The sequence below is a fragment of the Pteropus vampyrus genome, unplaced genomic scaffold, assembly GCF_000151845.1.
Source record: "Pteropus vampyrus isolate Shadow unplaced genomic scaffold, Pvam_2.0 Scaffold203, whole genome shotgun sequence".
NCBI lineage: Eukaryota > Metazoa > Chordata > Mammalia > Chiroptera > Pteropodidae > Pteropus > Pteropus vampyrus.
The window spans coordinates 1,517,476-1,536,511 of record NW_011888984.1 but is presented as its reverse complement, the minus strand read 5'-3'; the positions used below and the strand labels follow the sequence as shown (position 1 = coordinate 1,536,511).

At 53.6% G+C, this 19,036-nt stretch overlaps 2 protein-coding genes across 6 annotated transcripts in view; one reads left to right on the top strand and one right to left on the bottom strand.

The window, feature by feature from the left end:
• The window catches only part of RYR1 (ryanodine receptor 1), a 110,487-nt gene extending 107,893 nt beyond the window's left edge, over positions 1-2,594 (top strand). Inside the window, exons 90-94 of the mRNA XM_011372340.2 lie at positions 1,137-1,293; positions 1,732-1,796; positions 1,885-1,985; positions 2,168-2,219; positions 2,366-2,594. Of these exons, the coding sequence (XP_011370642.1) occupies positions 1,137-1,293; positions 1,732-1,796; positions 1,885-1,985; positions 2,168-2,219; positions 2,366-2,461 (471 nt within the window). The 3' untranslated portion in view covers positions 2,462-2,594. The remainder of the gene's footprint in view (positions 1-1,136; positions 1,294-1,731; positions 1,797-1,884; positions 1,986-2,167; positions 2,220-2,365) is intronic.
• Positions 2,595-2,687: 93 nt separating this feature from the next.
• Positions 2,688-19,017, bottom strand: MAP4K1 (mitogen-activated protein kinase kinase kinase kinase 1). Of its 5 annotated transcripts, none has more exons than XM_011372271.2 (32): positions 18,398-19,017; positions 17,840-17,906; positions 17,616-17,673; positions 17,409-17,499; positions 16,608-16,672; positions 15,162-15,217; positions 15,021-15,068; positions 14,812-14,854; positions 14,647-14,719; positions 14,007-14,138; positions 13,531-13,593; positions 13,349-13,430; positions 12,955-13,071; positions 12,654-12,732; positions 12,130-12,188; positions 12,007-12,050; positions 11,881-11,925; positions 10,905-10,947; positions 10,305-10,467; positions 10,145-10,227; positions 9,697-9,781; positions 8,827-8,903; positions 8,670-8,730; positions 7,775-7,883; positions 7,643-7,701; positions 7,350-7,453; positions 6,628-6,802; positions 6,299-6,361; positions 6,019-6,108; positions 5,864-5,934; positions 5,158-5,213; positions 2,688-2,866 (listed from the first exon to the last, which is right to left on the bottom strand). In XM_011372271.2, coding segments are annotated over exons 1-32 (2,433 nt in total). In that variant the 5' UTR covers positions 18,400-19,017; the 3' UTR covers positions 2,688-2,796. The 5 variants fall into 5 exon arrangements, with proteins under 5 accessions (XP_011370573.1, XP_011370574.1, XP_011370572.1 ...); XM_011372272.2 differs by having other exon boundaries at positions 18,503-19,017; XM_011372270.2 differs by having other exon boundaries at positions 18,798-19,017.
• Between the last annotated feature and the right edge of the window lie 19 nt (positions 19,018-19,036).

Below are 19,036 nucleotides of genomic sequence, written 5' to 3'. Positions count from 1 at the left end.
ACCCAAACTGAGTTTAAGCTACCAGAGGCATGGGTTGCAGGGAGAGATGTCCTATCTGAGATGTCCTATAATCTGTCACCATGCTCTCAGGGCACAGTCCAGCTCCTTAAGCTGACATATGAGACCCCACTAGACCTGGTCTTGCCACTCTTAGCCTAGTTCCATCACAGCCACTGGCCTGAGCAACTCATTTCTCTGACTTCCTGGGGACACAGAAAGAACAAGTGCAAAGTCTCCTCAAATGCCAGGCACTCATGAGCCAAATTAATTGAGATAATTGCTTATGTCCCCCACTCTGCTCAGAACTTCTGTGGCTCCCCAGTGCCATGTGGGTGAAACCAAATCCTCTTACCATGGCTTACAAAGCCAGGGACAGAGAAGCTAGCCTTGGCTGAGTCTAACCACATTCTTTCTTGCTTTTTGCTCTCTGGCTGCCTAGTCCCGTTTCACTTCCTCTAAGACTATATGTTTCCTCCTGACTTAAATCTTTGCTTCTGACATTCTCTCTGCCTCCCACCCTGGCCCTATGTGCACACACACCCTTTCACTTGACACCTCGCCTCACCTTTCAACTTAAATGCTGCCTCCTACAGGAAGCCCTCCCTGACCATTGGCTGGGCCTCATCTCTCTCCCTGCTCTCGTTCATGGGAGCTCTATTTTCTAGCCTCACCAAACCTCTTTCAGTTCCTCTCAGGAGCAAAATATAACCTTTCCTCCCCAGTGGTGACATAGCACATGTGATTTTCTCTGCCTGTAACACTCTCTCCCACTTAACGCCTCCTTCAGGTTCCAACTCATGCATGTCCTCTTTTCCAGGAAGCCTTGCCTGATCAACCAGGCTGAGTCAGGCTTTCAAAGCTTCGAAACTTCCTATGCTTCCCTATCTCACCCCTGGTCACACAGTGCCTCCCTCTTCCCAGCCATGACCCCTCTGCCTGTGCTCTCCCTATCACAGCCCTAATCATTTCTGAGCTGTCACTGTGTGATGCCATGTTTGTGAGCCCTGTGAGGGCAGGGCCCAGGGCTGTTTCCATCATTGCTGTCTTCTGCCCCCCAGTGCAGGGCCCTGTAAGTACTCAGTGAATGTCGGATGATCGAATGCATGACCAATGTGCTTCTCACTCTCCCTCCACAGTGTTACCTGTTTCACATGTACGTGGGTGTCCGAGCTGGTGGGGGCATTGGGGACGAGATTGAGGACCCGGCAGGTGATGAATATGAGCTGTACCGGGTGGTCTTCGACATCACCTTCTTCTTCTTTGTCATCATCATCCTGCTGGCCATCATCCAGGGTCAGTGCTGGTTGCGGCCGTGGGAGTGGGGATCAGTGCCCAGAGGCAGAATAGCTTCTCTAAGACTGCAGGTCCAGGATCCAATCTGCCTGGATACATATCCCAGCTCTGCCTCACCCACTGTGAGACTTTGGGCAAGTCATCTCTTTGAACCTCAGCTTCTCCATCTATAAAATGGAGTTGTTAATGAAACTAACCTCATAGAGTGGTTGTGAGAATTAAGTCAATTCATAGATATTAAGTGTCTGGCTCATAATAAGTGTTTAATGAACGCTAGGTATTTTAGGAAGCAGGGCGAGATTAGGGAGCTGGGGTTATGGGAGGGTCAGAGGTAGGGGGTTATGGGAGGGTCAGAGGTAGGGGGTTATGGGAGGGTCAGAGGTAGGTGGTCAGAACTGGGCCAGAAGTTGGGCGCTGACTTATGCCCTGCTACCCTAGGTCTGATCATTGATGCTTTTGGCGAGCTCCGAGACCAACAAGAGCAAGTGAAGGAAGATATGGAGGTAAGTCATGTTTGGGGGCGACCCAGAGGGATAATGGGACCCTGGGGGTCAAATAGGCCTTGACTCTAATGTCTCCCGCCACCCCCAGACCAAGTGCTTCATCTGCGGCATTGGCAGTGATTACTTTGACACCACACCACATGGGTTCGAGACCCACACGCTAGAAGAGCACAACCTGGCCAATTACATGTGAGCATGGGCCCACTGGCCAATCAGGAGGTTGGGGGCATGGCCATCGACAGCTAGGTTGGGATACTGGGCCTTGGCCAGTTAGGGAGGGGAGTATGGTTCCACGTGTGGATTCCCAGACAGCCCATCAGAAGAAGGTAAGTGTGGTCCTGATCTATACATCGCTGCCCTCTCATCCCCAGGTTTTTCCTGATGTACCTGATAAACAAGGACAAGACAGAATACACTGGTCAGGTAAGGGTGTGTTAATGGGAGGACAATGGACAGGGACATTGAGTTTCAATATAAGGTCAATCAGCAGGTGGCAGTAAAAAGCTCATGTCAATATCAGGTATTTGAAGATGTGACCAACCCTGCTGTTCCCCATTCCCCGACCCTAGGAGTCCTATGTTTGGAAGATGTACCAAGAGAGATGCTGGGACTTCTTCCCGGCTGGTGACTGTTTCCGCAAGCAGTACGAGGACCAGCTCAGTTGAGTCACCCCCAGCTGACCCTTCACTGCCACCTCAAGTGCCTTATTCTTACGGCAACACCCTTAGCCCCCAAACCCCTCCCTCCAAGGTGCCTGGGGGAGGGTGACCATGTACTGGAGAAATAAAATCTGTGTTACACCCCTGACATCATTCCGTTGGATTGTTGACATTTTGGGGGGCATCCAGGAAATCTGCCCTCCCCCCAACCCTGGAAAAACAAGATGACAGCAGAGGTTGAAGTCATGTTTATTGGGAGAAAGGGGCATGTCATGACTACTAATTTGTGTCCATGGGGGAGGGGGGAATGCAAGGATTGGTTCCTGACACCCCCCAGGGACTCATTCCTGGATGTAGAGGTTGCTGGGGGCGTTAGGATCATCTGCTGGGCGTGTCTCCACCACCACAGGTCTGGGGAAGGAAAAGAGAAGTCAGTTCATTCATTTGTTCGTTCGTTCATTCATTCATTCATTCATTCACAAAGGAGTTAATAGAGGCTGTGCTGGCATAATGCTGGGCTATAGCAGTGGTCCCTGCCCTTGGGGAGCTCAATCTAGAGTGGGAGACCAACATGAATCAGTGAATTACATGAATGCAAAGAAGCAAGGTGCACACAGCAGGGACACCTAGCCGGAGGGGTCAGCCTGAGCAAGGCTCAGGAGGGAACTTGGTAAAAGGGCTGGGAAGAGTGTTCTGGGCAGAGAGAACAGCCCTTGCAAAGGCCTTGAGGTGGGAGAGAGTCTTGGGCTTGGCTGCAGAAGTCAGAACTGGGTATTTATCTTGAAGCCACAGGAAGGTTTTAAACATGGGGAGAGTGACAAATTCAGATCTGGAATTTAAATGACCCCTCTGGCATGTCAAAGGTCACAGGGGATCCTTGAAGGGGTCTCACTGGCTAAATCTGGGAGTATTTGTGCTTCAAAAGAAATAACAGTAATAGAATATAATCCACAGAATAAAATGGACATCCATGAGACTATGCTGACATACATATATACATACATAAATAGTTGAGAAGGGAAAGCTCTTCCCTAGAGTGCCAACTAATAAATGTAGAAGGAATGATAAAAATAGAAAATCACCACTTAGTAACCATCCTAATAATAGATGCAGGCAAAAATCACCGATAGATGCTAAAACTAGCAGGTGAAAATCTAATTTGAAACAGTACATTTATGCAGCCTCAACAAATCGCCCCAAAAGATACAGTAGTCTCCCCCCTCCCCATCCATGGTTTCCCTCTCCAAAGTTTCAGTTACCTGCGGTCAACTGCAGTCCAAAAATATTCAGTGGAAAATTCCAGAAATAATTCATAAGTTTTAAATTGCGTACCGTTCTAAGTAGCATGATGAAATCTTGTGCCATCCCGCTCTGTCCTACCTGGGACGTGAATCATCCTTCTTTGTCCAGTGTACTCACACTGTATACGCTATTCTCCCATGAGTCACTAGTAGCCTTCTCCGTGTTTAGATCAACTGTCATGGCGTCACAGTGCTCATGTTCAGGTAACCTTTATAGTACCCTACTGCTGATCACAAAGCCTACATCACTCGCCTCACTTCATCCCATCATGTAGGTATCGTATCATCTCACATCATCACAAGAAAAGTGTGTACGGTATATTTTGAGAGAAAGATCACATTCATGTAACTTTTTTATAGTATATTATAATTGTTCTATTTTATTATTAGTTGTTAATTTCTTACTGTGCCTATAATTTATTAAACTTTATCATAGATATGTATGTATAGAAAAAAAAATAACATACATAGAGTTCAATACTATCTGTGGTTTCAGGATTGGGAGTCTTGGAATGTATCCCCCACAGAAAAGGGGACTACTGTACTTAATACAAAGGAAAGAACAGTAACTTTATAGTGGATAAACCTGGTTGACTGCACCTTAACCAAATGATCAAAGATAACATCACCAGTAGTAAGACAAACTGAAATGTGCCTTCTGATACAATGCACTGAAAAGAACATACCATCGCTTCTTGCCCCAAAACCTCAACCCTAACTGAGGGACATTCTATTCTTCAAAAGTCTCAGAGTCATGAAAAACAAAGTATGAAAAACTGTTCCAGGTCAAAGGCTAAAGAAACATAAACCCTTCATCTGGATTGTATCTCTGGTCAGAAGAAGAAAACTATTATTTTTGGTTATGAGTATCATTGGGACAACTGGTGAGACTTGGATGGGTGTGTGGATTAGAAGGTAGTGATGTCTCGGTGTTATTTTCCTGATATTGACAGCTGCATGTGGTTTGTCCTTGCTTGATTTGGTAAACATTCGCTGAAGAAGTTAGGGGTAAATGGACATCATGTCTGCAATTCACAACCACATAGTCAAAAAAATTATATAATTTTAATATGGAAGAGGAAAATAAAACAAATGTGGTAAAAAAAAAAAAAAGTTTATATCCGGAGAATCTGGGTGAAGAGGATACAGACCTTTAAGTCTATTTTTGCAACTTCTCTGCGAGTATAAAGTTATGTCAAAATAAAAAAGTTAAAATAAAAATGAAAATACCCCCTTGGGTGCTGTGTCGGGAATGAACTAGAAGGGGCAGAAAGGGAAGCAGGGAGACCAGGTGAGAGAATGTTTACGCCGAAAGATACAGGTGACTGGAGACACCTCAGGATGCCGTCTCCACAACAGAAGCTCCCTCCCCTGTCCTCTGCCCCTTCCCCAAGTCCATACCTGGGGGAGCCTAGCAGACGGAAGGTGAGGGTGGGGTCTCTCAGCTCCTGCAGCAGCTGAGGGAAAAGATGCGTGTCAATATCTCGAAGACCCCTCCCTCTCCCTTAAAGTGAGCAGGGGGCAGTTCTCTGAACCTCACGTCCAGAAATGATCACTCTTCACCACTTGCCAGCCGTCTGACCTCAACCAAGTTCCCTAACCTCTCTGTGCTTCAGATTGCTAACCCAGGACATCACAGTGCCTACCTGACAGGTGATCACAAAGACTGAATAAAATACAAACACATAAGGACAGAGTATGATATGTAGTGTACTCTGAGCTAAGCAACATTTTTCACTCCATTTTCCAGATATGACAAGTAAGGCACAGGTAGGTTAAGTCAGTTTGCCTAAGGTCACTCAGCTGGATTCCAACCCAGGCAGTTTGGCCCATGCTCTTAAACACCCACATATCTCATAGTGACTCCCATTCTATAACTGGGTGGCTGTGGTTCATAGAGAAGCAAAGTCCCTTGAACAAGGTCACACAATGGCCTGGGATGAGCTCTGGACACAAGAGACCCTGAGGCAGAGGGGACCTGTCTGAACTGACAATGGAGGAAGCCTCCCCTTCAGGACTTCACATCCTGACTCAGTTCTCCCGGCCATCTCATGAATGAGATGATTGAGGTGGGGGCAGCTGTGGGCCTTGGGATAGAGGAGCTTACCTGGTCAGAGCCTAGAGCCCACACCTGCACTCCATGCTTCCAGAAGGCCTGGAGCCGCCCCCCGACCATAGCTGGGAGGAAAGCAGTGCCTGTTACCCTTGGGTATCACCTGAGCCTCCGCCCCGGACCCCGGGTCCTCTCATCCCTGCACGTACCCACGGCCTCCACGGCTTCTGTCATTGGAATCTCTGAAGTTCGAAGACCCCGGACTGGGGTCCCCTCCAGAGTCACCAGCTTCAGGGACCCTAGAAGGGGGTAGACAGAGGGCTTAAAAACCAGGGCTTACAAGGTTACCCAGGGACTGGACAATAAATTCAGTGTGAGAAGCAAAGCACGACAGAGGAAAGGCTTGGAGGGGCTCTATGTTTCTGGGAGGCACAGGATCCAGGGCGCAGAGATCCAGGAACAGTGCGGGAGAGGGAAAAGGGTCCTTACCGTCCATCAACACCATCACCTTGTCTTCCTCTACCTGGGTCACCTGTACTGGTCCCTTGTGCTCTGTTTGAGAGGAGGGGGTTCAAGGATTGATTCCGCTGCGTTCCGCCTTCCTCCACCAGGCACCTTCTCCATTCCCAAGCAAGTAGGCTAAACCCCGTCCATCATAGAGGCCCCGCGTGGTCGTGGATCTCATCAGTTGTCTCTATATTTCTCCCCGCCTTGCCCTCACCCGGGTTCCAATTACACCTCAAGCTAAGCACCGCCCAGCCGTCCAGACCCACCCATCCCAGCAGGCCCGCCCCCAGCGAGACCCCGCCCCGACTCACGCGTGCTCATCTCGCCCAGCCAGCAGGAAAGCGCGCCGAAGCGCACGGTGTGGAAGAGCACCGACTTCGCCGGCCGCCCGGGGCTCACGCCGATGCACACGGCGGGCAGCTCGGAGCCTGGCCCGGTCAGCAGAGCGAACACCGGCAGAGGTGTGGGTAGCGGGAACAGCACCTGCTGCGGAGCGCACGGGGAGGGGCTGCTCAGAGGCTGGGGGCGGGGCGTGAGAGGGGGCGGGGCGCGAGAGGGTCTGGCAGGACAGCGGGTCTGGGGCTTCCCAAGCATTTCCTGGGCCCTCAGTCTTGGGAGGAGACACCTAGAAATGTCAGAGGGTTTAGGTGGTGCCTCCATAGAAATAGACGGGTGTGGCCCTAGAATGGGCGTGGCTTTGGGGGCGTGCAACCATGGTGACCTAAAGGCAAGTCCTCCTAGGAGGTAGGGGGTGGCCTCAAAGGCAGCAAAGTCTCCTAAGAGCCTCAAAAGAGCTGAATAGGTTTTCCTGAGAGACAAGGGAGGGGGGTTAGGGGCATAGGGCCTGAAGAAGAATTAGGCCAGGGGTGAGGGGCAGAACTTAGGGATCAGGGATCTGAAAGACCTCAGAAGGGGAGACTCTAGCACCTACAGCAGATGGGAGGGACTTTGGGGGAGATAGGGTCGGGGCCTCGAGTGGAAACGGGGGTGTTTTAGATCTCTTCATAGAAGCCAGCCTCTCCAGGCCCCCTACCCGGACCAGCAGGAACTTGTTCATGGGCTGGTACCACTGAAGCAGGACCACAGACATCTCCAAAGCCCCGCACAGGAATGGACCCCCGGAGCTCGCGCCCTCCGCTGTGGGAGTGAGTAAGGATGGGTTAAAGTCAAGCTTCTCTCCCCTTGCCCGCCCACTCCCCGAAAGGCCACATATTTTTCCCTCAGCTCTGGACACCCTGCCTTAACTCCAACCCTCTCGGGTGGACGCAGCACAAGCCGCGCCCCAGCCCCGCCCTCTCTATGCACGTGCAGGGCAGTCTCTCTCACCCACGCAACATGCCCGGCAGCCTTTGGTGTCCTGGATCTTGGTGGAGACCATGTTCTTCCTGCAGAAGAAGGTAGGCATGAATGGAAGGTGGGCAAGAAGAGGGGATAGCAAGGGCCATTGGGGTCTGGTACCTTGCCAGTAGCCGATGGGGACTAATGTGAGCGATCGGGCCTCCTGCCCTGGTCTCCTTCCGTTCCAGCAGGCCCAGGATGCTATGAGAATACAGGTGAGGGGTCTTTCCTGCAGTGTGTGTATATGTAGGGGGAAGCAGGTAGTTATAGGACACAGGACACTCCCACCTTTCCCCGCAGCTTCACTAGACCCCATCGCTTTGTCCAAAATTTTCAAGTCTCAAGCACTTCTCATTTATTCATTTCACTCAACATATTTTAAACACCCACTGTTGGCCAGGCCCTGTGCTTAGCCCCGGTGACCAGTGGTAAGTAAAATAAATGCAATTCCCTACCCTTTGGTGCCTGTCGCCATGTGAGAAACTATGGGCAGTTACCCAGTCAGATGAAGTTACACGCATTATGAAGTTTAAGAAGAAACTCATCTAGAAAGTCTTTTAAAGTTTGTCATCACAGGCGTGATATTAATTAGCTCACAAATCTTATTTGGCTTGGAGTTTCCCCATAAATTAGAAATTATTTTACACAAAATATTTATAAAACAATGATACAAAATATTAATTTATAACTTGCTCACTCTATTTTAGTAAAGTGTGGGATAAGTTCTAATTGTCATCGAACATCAAAGAAACATAAAGACAAACTTATTCTAGACATTCCCTCAAAACTGATTTGAGAGGTGGGGGCCATTGTGAGCCCCCTTTTATAGATGGGAAAACTGAGGTTCAGGGAGAGGTCTCTTGCCTCAAGGTCCAAAGTGAGAGAGTAGCTGGGATTCGAACCATGAGCTCTGGGAAAGGGAACCCTAAGTTTTTATCAGCTGTACCCATCTCCCTCCCAACCCCCTGTCCCTTGATTCCTTAACTTCTGGCCCCCACCCACCCCACAGCCAGACCTGAGAGAGACATGAGGACATTGTTGATGGAGTATACCCAGGTAGTCCGGCTAGAAAAGAGCTGCAGAGAGTGGGGGAGATGGCTGCTGTAAGACCCTAGCAATCCCCAACTCCAGCCCCCCACCCTCGGCCCAACCCGGGGGGGGCTGTCTCTCACCATCTCCAGTGTGGCCTCCTGATCATTCCGGTTCAAGATGAAAATGCCTTCCTCTGCCCCCAGAATCAGGTGCTGGTCTGGGGATGGGGGGCGGACAAGAGCATGCTGGGACTTGCCTCATCCTAGGGGACCTCCTAGACCCCCACACGGACTGACCCCAAACCCTGACACTCTGTCCCCCAGCCCTGACCTTCAGTTCTCTAACTCTCACCCCCCACCTCAACACTCCCATTCTCCGTCTCCCCAGATCTCACCTACCTCTGACTTACCATGTTCTGGTGGCTCTTCCATCTCTGATCCGCAAATCCTGACCCTCTGTCCCCCAATGCTGACCCAAACATTAGACATGCCTCCCCAAATAGCCCTCTAAGTTCTGTCCCCCTTTCTTCCTCCCTAGTTCTGTCCCTGAAGGCAAATCGTGTCTCAACATTGACCCTCAAACTCAGAGTCCCCTAAATATGGCTTTTTCTATCCAGTGTAACCCTCCCCAAACTCTATGCCGTTTAACATGTACCCCTCGCTGATCTCGTCTCCACATCTGAGCCCCAGACACTGTCCCTTTCTGCTACATTCTAATCCCTAACACTCCTGACTCCACTCTACCAACCGTCCCCATTATGTACTCCAAACTGACCTTTCTGCTTTAGCTGATACTCATGGCCCTCAAACTCTAATTGTCCTAGTTTTTACTCTCAAACTCATCTTTGCTCCGCCCATCTTTGGTCCCCAGACCACAGCTCTAACTGAGACAGGCCCTGCCCCTGCCTCAACTCTATTTAGAGCCTCCCCACTCCCCTCTCGTTGCCTTTGCACCTTCCATGAGGGCCCCTCCCCACCCCCATGCTCTCCGTGACCCTCCTGAATGCCCACCCTTGGTGGAGGGATGTGTCCAGGCGGCCGTGCTGTGGATCCGGAGGGGGCAGCCGTTGAACAGCTTTACGAGAAGGGCACATCCCTAGGCAGGCCACGGGGAGCAGAGCAGGAGATCCAGCAGAAGGGAAGAGGGGACAGGAAGGTACAGTGGTTAAGACTCTGGAGCAAGAGTGCCAGGGTTCAAATCCTGCCTCTGCCTCCTCAAAGGTTTATGGCCTTGGCAAGCTACCCTGTCTGCCTTGGTTTCCTCCTCTGTGAAATGGGGTATAATATCCACCTCCATCTGTGAAGGTTTACGCCACATAAGACATGAGATCAGTGTCTGGCACAGAGGATCTGCTCCACAGATGTCACCTATTGTCGTAATTAGTCTTCCCGCTCCCACCCCCACCCGGCATCCCCAGCCCCATCCAGAGGTGAGAGCCCTCGGCATAGCTGGCCTCACCTTTCTCTTCATCTTTTCCTTCTTGGGGGGCAACAGTGGGGGTTGGTCAGGCTCCCGGGGGGCTGGGTTCCAGAGTGAGGGTTCTGAGACAGGGTGGAGGGAAATCAGCCCCCAGACCTCCCCACCCCTGCCCACCTCCCACCTCAGCCTGCCCCATTACCTGAATGAGCAGTTAGGTGGGGGCTTCGGGTGGCTGTGGGAGGCCCGAGATGGGGGGTGCGTGGGGGAGGCCCACTGGCACACCGGACCAGTACCCCCGGGCTCAGCTGCCCCTCCTCCCCAGTCCCCCCAGGACCCTCGTCCGATGGAGAACGGAACTTGGGCTTTGGAGACAGAGAACGGGGGTGGGTGACACATTAGATGACCAGAGAGAGAGGGCGCCCTGCATCCCGACCCTGCCACCGCCAGAACGGACATTTGGTCACAGCCCTGACTCTCCCTACGATGTCCTGACACAACCCGGCCCTCCCCTCTAACCGACCCCCGAACAGCGACACACTCCAGCAGCTAACAGGTAATGCTGGGTGCACCAGCTGCTGCCCACTGTCCATCAGTCTAATGTGAGTCACACCCCTAGGTTCAGGGATGCTGCTTCCAGATCAGTGTGCTCTCATCCCATCACCCAGACTTCGCGGGACCTGGTGTCCCAGACTTCAGGGGACCTGGCATCCCAGACTCCAGCACCAGAGCACCCGGTATCCCAGCATCTGAGGACCCTGGCCTCCCGAACTCCCAGCCCAGCCCTGGCTCAGGGCCTTACCTTGGGCGGTAGTGGAGGAGGTGTGTCCTCTGAAGGGGTGGGGCTGAAACACAAAGACCAGGTAAGCAGGTGGGGTGTGGGGAACAAGGACAGGGGTGACTTGGGGCTGGAGGTCAGCTCAGAAGGGTCAGGGGTGGCTAGGTCTGCGCTGGAGCTAAGGGCTAAAGGATGAATCATTGTGATGACAGTAGTAACAGCAACTCTTGGAGATCAAGTGCTGACAAAGGCGGCAAGTCTAAATCTTTACAGCCACCTGGTAACACAAGCCATTGCTCTCCCAGGGGTCAGGTGCTCACGTGATGCTCAGCACCGCATGTGAGCCCTTTACAGGCACAACATGGGCCCTGAGGCTGACACTGGGCCTGGGGGCTGGACAGGGTCTGACTATGGGGGTTGAGGTTGGGGTCTGGCACGGGGGAATTCCCCCAGGATCAAGGTTCAGTCTGAGGGTGCATGAGAAGATGGGGAAAGATGAAGGCCTGTGGCTGAGGTCTGGGGGTTGCTGGGGGCTGGGATATGGCAGAAGGTCCAGGGCTGAGCCCGATAAGTGGGGAAAGGGCTCAGGCTGGAGCACAAGGGCGTTCTGGAAGGAACCAGGTTGAGGGCAGGCGGGGGCTGGAGTTGAGAGTCAGGTCAAAGGTCATACGAGAAGGTGGAAGAAAGGTGGGGCTGGAGCTGGGGTGGGGTTGGCAGTCAGAGGTCCAAAGTGAAGGAAGGTGAAGGGTTGAGGTTCGGTGGGGTTAGAAAACAGGGGGTTGAGCAGGAAGGAGAGTAGGACTGGGCTGGAGAGTTAGGTCAGGGTCATGGGCTGGGGGTAAAGGAAGGTGGGGGCTGCACTGAGGTCCAGTCAGGGGTCCGAGATGAGTGGCGGGAGGAGAGTAGCGGCTGGGGGTGGGGTTGAGGTGGAAGCGAGGTGAGGGCTGTAGGGAGGCGGGGCCAGGCAAAGGCCTGAGTGGCTGAGGCCCGGCGCTCTTACATGTCCACATCGTCGTAGTCATCGTCGGACTCCGACAGGTGCTTCCTGAGGAGTGACAGGCATGGGCCTCAGGTGATTCCCACACATATGCCAGCCCCCTCCCCTCCCAGCCTGAGGGTCCCTGACCTAGGACTGTTGCTCCTAAAGTCTTCGGGGGGCTGTAAGTGAGCCTGTGGGATACAGGTCAGAGTCAGCGGTGGCCTAGAGAGAGGGGAGGGAGTCTGGGGCGAGCAGGGGGTGGCATCTCACGGTGTCAGTTGCGGGTCTGGACTCCATTCCTCTGAGTTTCCTGAATTCTATGTGCCTTCCTGTTAGAGGGGAGGGGTGGGTAGAGAGATAACACACGGTGAGCTGAGGAGATGGATTTGGAAATAGAAAGTAAACTTGGGGGTTTTGGGGTTAGGCTCTTAGGATTGGAGCTATTCCTTAAGGGGAGGGATCTTGATTTACAGGGGTCTCATTTGGGGATCAGGATTTGGGATCAGGAAGGTGGGGGCTCAAAGTAGTGATAGAGGGTTTGTTTGCAGGTTCCATTTGGGTATCGGGGGTCTGCTATATTTCTGAGGTCTCTTTGGAGGTCAGGGCGGTGACCGGAAGTCTCATGGGGTCTGTTTATAGGTCAAAGAGGCAGGGTCTCTACAGTCACCTTATGGGGCAGGTGGTGATGGGGCCTCTGAGGGTCTGTTTGGAAGTGATAAGTGATACAGGGGTGAAGAGGGTCTCTTGGAGCTACTCTACGGTCAGGTGTCCCCAGGCTTGAGAACTCTACTCACGACAGCAGTCCGCATCTGGAATCCCTAGGGAGCTGGATCGGTGGGTGGATCTGATCCGCCGAGGGATGGCAGGGGGTGGCTGGGCAGAGCAGCAGCTACATCAGGCCATGGCCTCCAGCAGCCCCACCATCCCGTGGGCCCAGCCTGGAGCCCTCGGCTGTCCCATAACCTCTGTGCCAAGTTCCCCATCCTCCCTCCCTTTTTCCTTCCAAGAGAGGCAGCAGGAAGGCACTCCAGGCAGGGCACACAGCCTGAGCAAGGCCAGGAAGCTCCAGGGCTTTTGGAATCCAGGGCCTCTCACCTCAGGCTCCTCATCTTCAATCTCGCCAATGGGGGTCCCCTTCCCTGGGTTCCTCATTTTGTCAAGAAGATCTAGGATCAGGCTTCTGTTTAGCCCAGGCTGAGACACCAGCTGATGCTGGGGGAAGAGAAAAGGGTGTCAGCAGACAGAGGGCTGGTGCGGAGGGAGGGGTTGGGACAGGGGCTTGAGAACTGTGTAGGGGGACAGGGAGAAGGCAGGGAACTCTGGGGAACTGTGACTGGGCGATTCTGAATTTGAAAGGATTAAAAGAATTCAGGGACCCCGGCAGAGGGGCTAGGAGAAGAACTAAACCATCACTGTCCTAGGGAGCCATGGGGCCCTGGGGAATTCTAGGATATGAGTCTGGACAGGGCTTCCGGGAGGGGAGGTTTACGCTGAGCATCTTGGTGGCGCCGGGTCGTTTCTTGGGGCTCTTGGTAAGGGTGACTTTGACAAAGTTGTGGAAGGTGGCTGACCTTGGGAGGAAGGAACCGAGTTCTCGGGTGAGGGGACCAGAGACTTTCCCATCAGACCATCAGCCCCGGCACTGCGCTCCCTCGCATCCCCTCCTCCTACCATTTGCCTTTCTCCTTTAGCCGTGGGGGCTGGTAGCCACTCTTGGTCATGAGGAAGAGAACCCTAGAAGAGTAAGGGGAGAACATGTGGTTCGGACTCCCAGTGGGGGCTTGAGGGGCCCCTAATAGCACTGAGGTCAGCAGAGAGCACGTGAGGGACAGAATGAGAATGAGGCTTGGGTTTTACGATGCACTGGGCTGCCCCTTCAAGGGAACACCGCTTATGACATTACAGAGCCACGGCAGTCACTGAGGGAGGCTCGAGATGGGGATCCCTGAGTTGGGAGTTCTTGATACAGAGGGCTGATAAAGAAGGCTTTCTGGGGTGAGGGGATCCTTGGGGGTCTCCGACTGGGCTTGGAAGAAGCAGGGTCTTCTGTGTGGGGGTCTTGATGTGGGGAAGGAGGTTGGGGGTGTGTTCAGGGTCAGGGCTAGGCGGGGTGTCTGGGCCCGGGGGGCCCTGCTCCATCTGTCTACCTGAGAGGGTGCACATCAAAGAGTGGTGGCTGGAGCTCGGCTAGCTCGATGGCAGTGATGCCCAGGGACCAGATGTCACACAGCTCGTTGTATCCCCCCTTCAGGGCCACAGCTGCCACTTCTGGAGCCATCCTGGGGGTAGAGACCCTCAGAGAGCCCGGGGTGACACAAGAAGGGGGAGGGGAGACTCCTGGTGTGGGGAGTTGGGGGAGGAAGAGAGCGAGAAGGAGAATGGGACACAGAGAGAGCCAGATGCAGAGAGAATCATAAAGATGGAGAGAAAGACGGGAATAAAGATGAGAGACAGAGACAGATGGCAAAAGAGAGAGAGACAGACAGTGAGAGACATAGAAACAAAGAGACAGAGAAAGCCATACACTGAGACAGAGAAAAGAGAAATCGACAGATAGAGGGAGACAGATCAGAATAAAAATCAATACAAACACAGAGAAACAGGTGGAGAGGCCCCAGGAGACCAAGGTAAATGGAAAACTCAAGAGAGAGCCAAAGGGAAGACAGAAGGTTCAACAGAGCGAGGCAGAAGCAGAGAGAAGGAGCCAGAAGCAGACTCCCGGAGGTTGGTGTGGGAAAAGCCTCTGTCCCCCACCCCGTCCCTAGCTGCCCTCCAGGCACCCCTCACCAGTAAGGTGTCCCAATGAAGGAGAGGCGTCGAGCCAGTGTTGCCCCGATCTGGGCCGAGATACCAAAGTCAGCTGCAGGCAGAGGGAAAGACAGAGTGACCTGGGCTCCCCGTCCCCTGGGCCACCCGCCAGTCCACCTTCCCAACCCTCCCAGCCGTACTTACCCAGCCTGACCTCCCCAGAGTCATTAATAAGGATGTTGGCTCCCTGTGGACAAGAGGGGGGATTAGAGGTTGTCACAGACCACGCCCTCCCCCAGCCCACCATTTGCCTCCATACCTCACAGCTCAATGCTACCCTAAGCCCTCCAAATACCACTCCCACCTCCTGGGCCCCCCCACCCACCAAGGCCACCTTTCTGTCGCTAGACCACCTTAATGTCCCGGTGTATCTTCTTCTGTGAGTGCAGATAGGCCAGTCCCTGGAGAAGAGGAAGGGCATGGGGGCTGTGAGAGCCTGGGGGCGGGCAGGGCAGGGCCCTGCCCCCACCCAGGCTCACCAGGCCTCCCCTCACCTGGAGTACTTCCCGGCAGACGTAGCTGATCTGGAGCTCTGACAGGGGCCCTGTCACTGCAAAGGTCACCCCAGGGCAGGGTTGGCTGGGAACCAGGAAACCTGGCCCCAGGAGCCCCTGGCCCCCACCCACACTGGCTGAGAGGGTGCCACGTGGGGAGGGGAGATACACGATGGGACAGGTGGGTGGGGAGGTAGAGGGGTAGTCATCAAAAGAGCAGGGAACCAGAGGACAGAGGGAGACAGAGATTTATTCAACAGACATTTACTGTGTGTCTCCTGTGTGCCAGGCACTGTGGTAGACACTGGGGACACAGCTGTGGATGAGAGAGACACATTCCTGCCCTTTGGAGAGAGCATTCCAGTGGGGGAGACCAGATAAACCAGATAAATAAGTAAAATACACAGTACGTGAGATACTCATAAGAAAAACCGATGTGTGGGAAGGCTGTGACATTTTACACAGTCTGGTCAGTGAAGCCTACTCTGCGGAAGTGACAGGATGAAAATATGAGTGGTCCCACTCAGGGGGGACAAGATCCAGTGCAGAGGCTGGGAGGTAGGAGGGTGCCCAGTGGGTGGAGCGGGGAGTCGGGGACAGGAGATGAGGCCGTTCAGCTCGAGGTGCGGTGATGGCCAGACTTGTGGGCCACAGTGAGGAGCCTGGGCTTTTCTTCAGAGGGAAATAGAAGCCACGGGAGGGCTCTGAGCGGCGGGTGATGGGACTGCAAAATGAGGGAAGGCCGAGAGACACAGAGACAGAGAAGCAGGAACGAATCCAAACTGAGACAGAAAGAAAGATGGTTAGACAGCAAAATGTGGGAAGACCAACATACTGAGAAAGAGACAGAGAGAGCGGAGAGGGAACGACAGAGCCGGGCAAGAGACAGAGATGGTCAGAGAACAGGTCTGAGTCTGGCTGTGTGAGTCGCTTCCTTTCTGTTGGCCTCAGTTTCCCCCCTAAAGACTTTTTAATAAAGTCCTTCCTTTACTGACATTTGAGGTGTTGGGCTGGAAGGAGACAGGGCGATGGTCAAAGACAGAGGTGGGCATCAGAAATCGAGAGGTGATCAGAGGCCACTCCACCTCCACCCTCAAATTCGCCAGGAGAGTGAAAAGTAGGCTGAGAGAGAGAATCCGGAATTCATTCACTCATTCAATGAAAATGTGGGCACCTACTATCAGCCGAAAATGCAGAAATACTCAAACACACGAATAGACGGTGAGAAAATGCAGACACAGAGGAAGATGGGGAGGGGAGGAGAGGGGATCATACTGTGCAGAAAGATTGGGGCTGGACTGTCGGGTCCTGGAAAGCAGGGCCCAGAAAAGGAGTTCATTGTGTGAAATATGGACCAGAAAAAAGGTCCCAGGAGACACAAACACAGCGACAGAGAGATGGACTGGAGGGACGGGGCTGCCTGGATGCCCTTGCCCTTCCCCTTACCTTGGTAGATGTCCTGGAGAGAACCAGCCCCACAGAATTCCATGCAGATCCAGAGCTTCTGCAGCCTACAGCAGTTCAAGAGTAGTAATAACAACAGCAATGATAATAGTGATAAGTTATCGTTTATAGGACAGCCTCTGGCTAACTGTCTTGTTCTGAACTTTAACAGCTGTCATCTCTCTAGCTCCCTTTGTCCACCAGAGTGAGATCGTCCCACTTCTGTTTTATAGATAGGGAAGTTGAGGCTCAAAGAGGAAATGTTGTGTTCAGGATCAACTGGACTCGAACCCAGGTCTTTGGGCTCCTAACCCAGGGCATTCTCTGCTGTCTCATGCTAACCTAGAAAACCGGGCAGAGATCTCACAGGTTGCAGAGGTTTGGAGGAGACACAGAAGTACCAAGGTGCCAGGTCTGGGGGACAGAGTTCATTATTGGAGCATGTGGGATATTAAATTGGGGGTCAGGGAATTTAGAAGTTGATATTGAAAGAGGAGGGAAACTGGGGGACCCGAAGGACAGGATGATGAAAGATTAGTTTTAGGAGACTTAGTTTCAGAGTTAGTTACTATGAAAAGATCAATTTTGGGGACCCATGGTCAGAAATGGGACTCAGAATTGGACGTTAGATTAGGAGGTGTTTGGTCAGAAAAGTGAGACTTTGGACTAGGGATCGAGTTAGGACTGCCCCCGTTAGAATGGGAGTCCAGGATTAGAGGTCAGGTTAGTGGGGTGCCCTGGTTAGGCATGGAGGTTGTGCGGTAGGGGCTGGGCTGGGTCCCAGGCAGGTCTGAGGCTCATCACCAGAGATAACTCCCATGGTAGGCCACGATGTTGGCGTGCCGGCAAGTTTTCAAGATGAGGATTTCCTTCTGAAGTGTGGAAACGTCGTCGTCTGCGAGGAGGGGCAGAAGAGAAAAACCACTGCAGGGAGGGAGGATAGGGGCGATCCCAGAGTTCCAGGAGATGGGAGGGGTGGGGTGGGGAAGGAGCTCCTGGGTCCTCTCTCACCAGGCTCCATCTTCACCATCTTCAATGCCACCAGGTCCCCAGTCACCTTGTCTCGAGCCTTGGAAAGGGGAAGTTGACAGTCGGACAGTCTCCGTCCCCCTGAATTCCACCTCAGCATCGCTGAGCCAACGCCAGGGACTGGGACCCTCTCTCAACCCCTTCCTTCCTTGGGTCTCACCCCACAGGTCACTGGTTGAAGGGTGATGGAGGAGGGGGGTCCTCACCTTGAAGACTTCCCCATAGGTGCCGCCGCCAAGCCGCTGCAGCAGGTCGTAGTGGTCCCGGGGGTCCCTATTAAAGATGTCAGGGCCCACGAGGTCCATTCCTGGCAGCCGGAGCTGGGCCTGCGCCCAGGGGCCAGCAGGGCCTCAGGGCTCAAGTGCTGGCACCTCCCTCCCTCCCTCCCCACACGCCCTGCACCCGCCTTGCCTGCACAGGCTGTGGCCTCCCCCTTCCCCACTCTCGCTTCCTGCCCTAGCTGCAGGCTGTGCAGCCAGCTCCACCCCCTGTCCCCTGGGCCCTGAAAGCCTGTGAGGGGCAGCTTGCCTTGGGACCCAGGGGACCCCTTCCACCTCCAGAGCCCTGGGCTGAATATAAACCAGATGCAAACTATCTTAAGTGTGACCTGGTGGGCGCCTTAGCAGTCCCTCCCCCGTTCTGGGCGGTGGCTGAAAACCCCCTTCGAACCTCTGCTGAGTGCTCGAGTTTGGCCACAACCCAGAGATGGCAAGTCTGCACAGGGATGTTCATGCAGTGTACTTTACTGTTCGCCGGGCACATACATGCACTTAGTGATAATCCCGTGCGGGGCGCAGACCTGTCGATGTGCACATGCCTGGATATCCGTATGCACACGTGTGGATGTACCCAGAGCACGTGACACATACCTGTGGATTCACGCCCGTAGTGTGCAGAATCCGTGCCCACATAACTTAAGACAGCACACATGGGCGCTCCCCTTCATCCACAATACTGGAGTGTATGCGGGGACTGGGCGCAATCATGCAGCGTCCAGAACCCCCTAAAACTCCAGTCCTTGCCGGGCAGAGCACAATAGCTTGGCGGGCCCTCAGTCCTGGAGTTAGAGTGAAGCGTAGGGACGGTTTGGGACTTGGCGACTGCGGAGCTCAGGACCCCACCTCAGGGGTCCAGGCCTGGGGAAAAGGGGCCCTCGGAGAGCACCTGCCTCTGGACTTGGCCATGACCCAGAGGGAAGACCACTACGTGCATCCCAACACAGTTTTGTGAGTTCACAGCTGCGTGCTCGCCGTCAGAGATCCGTTTCCTTCCCAAAGTTCGCGCGCAAGCCCGGGGAAGTAGAGCGCAAAGCCCGGGAAGAGTTTGCCCCGCCTCCGCGCCCCGAGAGGGCGCGGGCGCGCTGGGCCAGACGGAGCTTTTTCTCACGCTGCGGGTCCGGCTCG